General features: G+C 43.7%; 1 protein-coding gene across 1 annotated transcript; it reads right to left on the reverse strand.

Annotated features, from left to right (window-relative positions):
- Nucleotides 1–286: 286 nt before the first annotated feature.
- Nucleotides 287–8,647, reverse strand: GABARAPL1 (GABA type A receptor associated protein like 1). The gene is made up of 4 exons (XM_077871090.1): nt 8,276–8,647; nt 3,653–3,731; nt 2,476–2,594; nt 287–1,622 (listed from the first exon to the last, which is right to left on the reverse strand). The coding sequence occupies exons 1-4, from the start codon at nt 8,363–8,365 to the stop codon at nt 1,557–1,559; spliced, it is 354 nt and encodes a 117-aa protein (XP_077727216.1). The 5' UTR covers nt 8,366–8,647; the 3' UTR covers nt 287–1,556.
- Between the last annotated feature and the right edge of the window lie 260 nt (nt 8,648–8,907).

Here is an 8,907-nt window from a genome sequence, read left to right on the forward strand (position 1 = left end):
AGTGTTCCATCTTCAGCTTTGAGAAACACACAAACCAATGACAAAGCATTTATCTGTGGAGCAGAAAATCACACACGTATCACCAACACACCAGGCATGCTACCCCACCACGCTCACCTTTGAATAACAACTCGTGGTAAGTAAAGAGGTTTACTTAAACCTCTATACATCTGACATACGTGAGCATCCATTTCTAACAGCCACCCTCACTCAGTTTTCTGCTCAGAGTCCACACACCACCTATTCTACAGTACAGTCAATAAAAGCAACATTTCTGAACTCATGGTTGGTTTTCAAGGTATGCAATTATTTTATTTCCTTGGCCTGACAGCATAAACTTCATTACACAAGAATCTGCAGCTGACAAAACGGACACAGATTTCTCCCACAGGAAGGACCCTTTTCATTAGCAGAGATGAACTGAAATGTCACGTCTGAGTGCGATTCCTGCTCCCCGCCCCCACCCACATAACCCCAAAAGTGAAAATAATCAGAATCCATAGAATCCCCATTTAGTATTAAGTCATTCCCTCATACTTGTCTAACTAGCAGCTGCAGTACATGGAAACCTAAGTCAGGAGGCAGCTGGCCATCACTTAGCAGATCTGTGTGCCTGGGACTGAAGAGACGGGAACAAGGGAACAAGAATCCTGGCTGAGGCAGAGGCATAGACAAGCTGTCTTACCTCATACCTGCTCCCATTCCATACATAGGACATCTCTGTCCCTACACATGGAGCAAAGTTTGGGAAATGCTGAAGGAGGTTTTAGCCCATAATGGGAAATGGTTGTCCTCACTGAGGTTGTGGGATAAGGGGCACCAGAGAGAGAGCAGGTTAGACAGAGATGCTCAACATAGTCAATTCCAGTTTAATGCTACCAAAACGATCTTAATAGCCAAACCATCCTTCATGCCTGGCCCCTGTATTCCAGTGGTGAGAACCCTCCATCTAAATGTCTGCCTAATGGCTATCCGCACCACTAGGTGGTGCTGTGGTGTCTGTAAGTGGAATTATGACAGGGATGGGGAGGTGTGGAGCTAGGTCAAGGTCACAACGCTTTAATTACAATGGGTCTCTTTTGGTCCCTAGGAATGATCTACTACTGGTGGTCCTAAAACATCCTCATCCCTTTCCCTACCTGTCTTCTGCAAATGTCAAAAATAGAATCTCTGCCCGAAGAGGAAGGAGAGCAGGAAGTTACTGGTGGTCTGCAATCATCTCTGGCCCCATCTTGCCCACCTCCTGCCTCTTCTGTGAAGTCACACAGAAATTAATTCACAGAAATGCTGTGACATTAAATCATCTTCATTCCTCTATCAAAGCCAATCCAACACCTCTGTCCTGACATGCTTTCTCCCTGGGCCGAGGAAGCAGCAAAAATTATCAATTGAGCATGTGAAAATATGATGATGGTGTGTGCGGTGTAGTGTTTCCAGATGTCTTCCCCTTCTGTCTCCTCCACGGTGGGAGCCCTCCCTCTCTTTCCCCAAGTCCCACACACACCCCTCCCCCTACCCCCGAGTCCAGGTGCTCCCATCTGCTGGGCTTCCACCACTCACTTCCCATAGACACTCTCGTCACTGTAGGCCACATACAGAAAATAGTCTTCCTCATGGTTGTCCTGAGGGAGGAAACAAGAGGAAACATCATACTCATTACCTTCAGGATTCTGAGCCTCACACAAGGTAAGCAGGTTTTGCAAGGCATCATTAGCCTCCACTGACCAAAAAATAAGAATACACAGAAGTGACTGGAATTCAACTTCTGAGTTCACAAAAAAATCTTCAAGAAGAGTATCGATACGTACAAACATCAGGGATAACAACATGACCCTTTAAAAAGCTCATTCTAGCAAAAGGGAACACAGAATATACACTAACAGGAAATATATGCTATGGAATAAAAATAAGATTGAGAGATTGTTAGAAAGTTTACACAATTCACTAACTCACAGGGCACAATAAGAAGGCAGTACAATGTGAAATCCTTTAAGGAAGAATATAGCCACAAAACTGGGTGACAGAGCATGACCGAGTCCTTTCCAATAGTCTTCTCATTAGATTCTGACAGCTTACCAATTAAACCAAATGAAATCAGCAAATTATTCTCTCCAACTGAGTTTATCTGTTAAGACAAATGAATCAATTTAAAGGCTTTGCCTTATAATTTTAAATTTCATTTTATTTGGAATTTGCAATCAGAAACAATTTCTTACTGTTTCAATAAAGATGATCCAAGATTAGAACCCTAGAATAAGGCAAAACTGAAAGCTCAAAGAGAATGAATCTAGTAGTCAGCTCAATCCCTAAAGGACAAGTGACATTTAATCTCTCAGAGCCTTACACTGCTGTGTGTAAGTGGATACAGGGAAGTAACACCTCCTGCCCCACTTCCCAGGTGTGTTATCAACAGACTCCAGAACAAAGGCTAGAGAACACGAGACTACACAGTATTGTCGTGACCAGAACACTTACCTCATACAGCTGGCCCATGGTAGCACTAGTGGGAGGGATGGTGTTGTTGACAAAGAAGAATAAGGCATCCTCAGGCCTCAGGTGGATCCTCTTCCGGATTAAGAAGTAGAACTGGCCAACTGGATAAAGGAAGAAGGTTTTAGAAAAGGAAGGCAATTAGGGAAGACAAGGGATTATGAGAAGGGGAAGGCCCAGAAAAGAAAAAAAAATCTGCTGCACCTGCTCCACCGCTTAAAGTGCCAACTTTAGAGAAAATCTCAGCAGAACCAAATACAGTCCTATAGCTGTAGAAATAGAAAATGCAACTCTAATAAGCCTCCATATTCCCAGACAGGCCACTAAGAAGCTTATTCTCCAATCCTTTCCCTCTTTACTCAGTTTTAAACTTAATGTTAGCTTATCCACTCAAAATCTGATGACTTTGAGGGAATCCTATGTACATCGAGACCAAAATACTCTTCTTATCATTCTCCCAAGGGGATCTGAAATGCACTTCCATCCTCATTCCCACCTTATGACAAACCAGTGATGTGGAGAGGTCTACTGGACTCCAGTAATCTCAGCATGGTCGCCCATCCCAAAGTCCAGGCAATGAGTGGGGTTCAATGCTGTACCTTCTACCAAGCATACTGAGAAGTTCTAGAAGGCTGACATTCAAATCTAACAACTCTAAGGCAAACACATCTACAAAACCTTTCCAGTGATTTGTATAACCACTGGTTATTCCATTAAAGATCACTAAGGTGAAGAATTAATATATTATCTGTAATCGCAAACAGTATCTACAAGACATATTATCAAAAACCATAGCTTGAGAGGACAAAGTATTCAGCTGAAAATCTAAAATGTGATCCTCCCTCTGACTTTCCTTTTGGAATAAACTGGTATCACAATAACAAAGCAGATTCTAAGTGGTTTAAAAACGTGGGCATCTGGTCATTGCTTTTCAACGATGTGGGTTCTACTGTGTCTAAACCACACAAGATATTGTGATGGAAAATGTGTAAGGGAACTGGCAATTGGGAAGATCATCTGGCTATGTTTGAGTCCCCCAAGTCTCTGAAGAATCCTACCCACATCAACTCTACTTCGTCTCAATCCCCCAAGCTCATGCACACAGGAGGGACCAACGAGGCTCTGCCATAGAGGGAGGATTTAGAGAGGGAAAGAGCATTACCAGTGAGGTCAGAGGGCACCAAGTACTTCCTCTTGTCCAGATCGGGCACCCTGGCTTTAGGAGCCTTCTCCACAATCACCTGGGCGGGAGGAGAATGAGAATGAAAAATACAGAATCTAATCTAGTATTTTTCCTTCCACATCCTACAACTGCCATATTTGAAGTATGTTTGTCTAGACCCAATAAAATGTTCCCATTTCTCATTTCCTTTTATCTTACAAAACCAAAGGGTACATGATCTTCATCAGTAAGGCTGTAGTTCTATTACTGCAATAAGAAGAAAATGGAGGGCATGAGATGAAAAGTAAAGAGAACCTTGATTTAAATAATTACAAGTTACCTCCCAGGTATAGGATCTATACTTCCCGGTATTTACTGAGAGCATCAAAAGGACTGTGCATTTCTTCAGATGCTCCTACGTACCTACTGGTTTTATTCTTTCTAATGAATGGCATTAATTAAAGTTATGGATAAAATGGGATTTACATTTTGTACTTTGTCGAACTTCTCTAGAGTGACTGCAAAAAAATGTTCAAGGCACTGTCTTATTAAGTCAAAGAAAGTACTGAATAGTACTTAGAGTATGAGATCCTGTAACGTGAAGTCACTTATGATAACCTATTTATCAATATTGGTTGGTGTTATAAGGATTTTCAATGTCTACATTAAATATGTCTATGATCAAATTTTTTTTTAAAGATTTTTATTTATTTATTCATGGAAGACACAGAGAGAGAATGAGAGACAGAGGCAGAGACACAGGCAGAGGGGGAAGCAGGCTCCATGCACCGGGAGCCCGATGTGGGATTCAATCCCGGGTCTCCAGGATCGCGCCCTGGGCCAAAGGCAGGCGCCAAACCGCTGCGCCACCCAGGGATCCCCTCTATGATCAAATTTTATAAGGATCATATATTTCTCTAATGAAAAGAAAAAAGAAAAAAAGAAGATATATAAAAATTAAAGACTTTATGCATAAAGTTTCAAATATTAATTTAAACAACATATCTTTAAGAAATAATTATAAAAATATACTTAGTATTTATAATTTATGTAACTTAACTGAAATTATAAATATTTAAAATCTTTTGTAGGGCACCAGGATGACCCAGTGGTTGAGCATCTACCTTTGGTTCATGATCCCAGGGTCCTGGGATCAAGGCCTGCATCAGGCTCCCTGTGGGAAGCCTGTTTCTCCCTCTGCCTATGTCTCTGCCCCTCTCAGGAATAAATAAAATCTTAAAAAAAAAAAAAAAATACAATCATTCTTGATCAAACACACAGAAAATCTAGAAGAGTTACAGAAGTAGAAGTAACACTAGACAAGTATCCCAGGGAACTTTGTGATCTTCAACAGGTCATTTAACTTCTTTGAACTACAGCATTCCGGTGAGTAATAGGAAGATGAAACTTTCCAATATATCTTCTACAGTCATGGTACTCCTACAGTAACTTTGAGTAATCCATAAAATTTTATGTGAAAATGTTTTGTAAATTATGAAGAATTATCTTAATAAAAGGAACGATTTAAGAGGAGAGACTTGGAGGCTTGAAGCTTTTAAATGAAAGGGAACACATAAAAGGAGTAAAAAACATTATTTTGTGTTTCTGGAGAAAAAGAATCCTGAACCAGGAAGACTGAAGGGACATGATCCCTCTAAAAATTTAGAAGTGAAAACCAGAAAAAAAAATACGTGAATCAGAAATTTAAAAGAAAAAGTAGGAAGAAGTTCGGGGATAGACCAGTGAAGGCCCAACAATGAGGATGGACAGGAGGCATCAGGTTAATAAAAAAGCAAAGGGAAAGAGAGGGAGCCTAACACTGTTTCCCAAAGGAACCCTGAGACCTCCCGCTCCCATCAGTAAGAAGTGACAGAAACCACAAAAAGAGAGCAGAAAAAGAGGCAATAAAATATACTGCAAATAAGATATCCAGACAGGAGGTTGGGATTTGGAGATGAACAGGAGGGGGATGGGTAATCATTAAGGCCTTGGCTTACCAGAAAATATCTTAGGTTTCCAACAACCCCAACTCTACTCATAGGCCCTGGACTAGATGCTTTTCCTCTTTGGTTCTCGACGTGTTTTTTTCTTCTGTGCAATACGGCCAATATTCCACAAGGGCTTTTACAAATTTTAAAGAATAGACAATATGTCCCTAACAGTTTCCTGCAGTGTTGAAGGTTTTCAATACACTGTAGCTATGCAGATACTTTAAGATCCAAAGAAAACCTTTCCTCTCAAGGCAGGAGCACATCCATTCTTTTGGATGGTAGCTAAGAGATAAGGAGGAGCCTAACTAAAACTGAGTTATGTGAGCAGTCAGGGAACCTGATTGCTTTGGTAAATACCAATGGCCCAGCTGGAAGGGGTTTTAGAAATCACTTACACTAACCCTCTTTTCTGTACACTTTAGTGCAGCAAGATTAAGGATCCGGCCCAAAACTAAATCTCACAACTCAGAGAGCAGAGCTCTTCTTCCTGCATCACGACCACAAAGAAGGTCACAGGCTGAGCACCTAAGGAGCAGCTGGAACGCTTATAAACTGGTTAAAACCCAACTGAAGGAACCATGAGACCTGAGTGACGATTCTAAGAGCTGACTAGTAATCACACAGGCCAAACATTTTTAACACCAAACAATGAGCAGGAAAAGAATAGGGAAGATTAGCTGAAATACTCTGGGTGAATGCATGTAAGAGACTGAAATGGCAAGGGCTCGGTTTTGAAGAAATACATGGGAATTTTAACTAGATTTAGGAACAGGTACCTTTCAGAGTTTGTGGCTTAGGTAGAGCTACTGGAACAGAGCCTCATACTGTTCTGAATAAATGGTAGTCATTTTGCTCACTGGGTTACCTTTCTGGCATCATACTTCTCTGACCTTTCTAGGGCTGCAATGTTTTTTCTTAATTTCCAATACCTAACAGTGTGAGTCACACAGTGCCTCCTTAATTAATTCTGAGATTAATTTTCCTTAATTCTTAATTAAGAGAATTGTATTAGAAATTGAGAAACAATATGGCATGGAAGGTCCAACAACCAGAGTTGGAATCTCAGCTCTGCCACACACCAGCCACAGGAAACCTTTAGGAATCCGTCATTTCTCTGTGCTTCAGATCCTTCATCTGTAGAATGGGATTATAACGGTGTGAAGATTGAGTAAGGTCAGAGGACATGCAATACTGTCAGTATAGAGCAAACAATCAACCAATGAAAGTTAGTTGTCATTTTTAACTATTAGACGAAAGGAGGCTTGCTACCACCACAACTGGGGCAAACTTTTGAAGCTGTCACCCAAAGTCCAGATACCAAACAAGTAATTTGTGAAGGATCATTTACTGGGTGGGTAATAGAGCTAGATCTCCTTTTTAGCTGAAAACCCTTGTGTACAATTCGTGGGGAATGGAACAGACCTAAAGTCTCGCTTCCTTATAAAGGACTGCAGGGGAGTTTTACTGCAGGCATTAAGGCCCAAGTTGCTTCCAGTAGCTGTAACACGATGAAAATTAGGTAAGGATTGGAGAAGAGTCCCAAAGAGTACCTGCAGGTCAAGAACTGACAACACATAATCACAATTACTTTGCCTGTACATAATACGTCATCTTTATCCCAATGTCCCTGCCTGAAGATAGAGAGTACAATCTGACAGCCTCTGCTCCTCCATCTCCAAAACCCAACGGTGGTTGTTCCCTCTACCACCACACTCAAAAGTCTTCTGCCTTCCAATCTGGCTGCGGAGCCTACATTACAAAAAAAAAAAAAAAAAAAAAAAAAAAAAAAAAAAAAAAAAAAAAAAAAACAGGCAAGCGGCGGGGGATGGGGCGACGAAAAAAGCGCCCGGATGCAGAAAGCTACCTTAATGTTTCTCTGTTCTCCCCACTGCCGGCACTAATTTTAACCACAGAAACCAGCTTCCAAGACGGAAGCAAAAGGCCTCAGTCCTTCATGGTTGTGTCCAGGTACAATCTGATAGAATAAGTACAGGAGGGAGGCTGGCTGCACCCTCACAAGCCCCTGGAGCCAAGAATGATGAGGCAATCGGGCTGTGGCGCAGAGAACGTGACCTTGTTTTCTGGGCCAGGCCTGTCTCGTGCCCTCCCCTCCCCCGCCCAACAAAGACACTTTTCTCATTCTTATGGAATAAAAGAAAGGATCCACTGGTTTCTGAATCTATCCCTCCCAAACCCAATGTTCTGAGAGCCAAAGTCAACTTCAGGGAGACGCATCGAAGGCAGAAATCCATGGCCGCAAACCTCACTGCACCAAGTTATTTCCAGAACAATTTCCCTGGGATTCTGAAGGACGCGAATGTATGGTCCCATCTCGATCCTGCTCTCACTAAAGGGCCACATCCTGGTCACTTCTCACCCTGCACATCCTCTGAATACTGCTGAGTCACTCAAACGGAGGCTCCGCTCTAAAGATGACGGGGAGAGCGGCCCCGGGGAGACCGGCCGTGCAGGGTCCGCAATCAGGACGTGCGCTCCACGGCTCTCCTGGGGCTCAGCAACCCTAGAGACCACCCCTCTTCTGTGCCTCAGGGCAGCCACCACGACTCCCGGGTTCCCCCAAGCGCGCTCAGCCCCTTCCCCCCTCCTCTTCCCTGCCCCCCATTACACTCACAGGGACCCTGTCCGGATATTTCTTCCGGATTTTTTCTCCTTCCTTTTTCCGATATTCAAAGGGATGGTCCTCCTTGTACTGGAACTTCATGATGGACCGCAGGGTTTCTAAGATTCCCCGGCCGGGGCCTGCCTTCCTCGCGGGTGGCTGCGTCTCTCCCGCCTCGCCTCCCCCTGCCGAATTTCGATGTAGGTGTCAGAACCGCCTGAGAAACGTCAGCTCCCGTCGCCACGCGCCTTGGCAGAGCTCGCAGAAGGGACGTCGGGTCCCCTCGGACGCAAGACGGAGTCGCTCAGGTGGAGAAATCCCGGCGGATTTTCCCCGGAGCCTCGAGCACAAAAACAACACGGCGGCGCGTTGGTATTATGACGTCATGACGTCCCGCCTCCCCGCCCCGCCCCCAGCCTTCGGACGGCAGCGGGGGGGGGGGGGGGGGGGGGGGGGGGGAGGGCGAAACGCGGTCCGGTTCGGCGCGCTCCCCTCTCCCTCTGTCCGAACTCTCCTGCGTCGGGAGACGTCGTTGTGTGGCTGTGACATTAAAAGTGGTTTGGATGCAAAAAAAAAAAAAAAAATACGTTCTAAAGATATCTTATTCCCTCTTGCTCGCTGTTTCTTGGTTGGATCCAAAAACA

The sequence above is a fragment of the Canis aureus genome, chromosome 25 (genome assembly GCF_053574225.1).
Source record: "Canis aureus isolate CA01 chromosome 25, VMU_Caureus_v.1.0, whole genome shotgun sequence".
Classification (NCBI taxonomy): domain Eukaryota; kingdom Metazoa; phylum Chordata; class Mammalia; order Carnivora; family Canidae; genus Canis; species Canis aureus.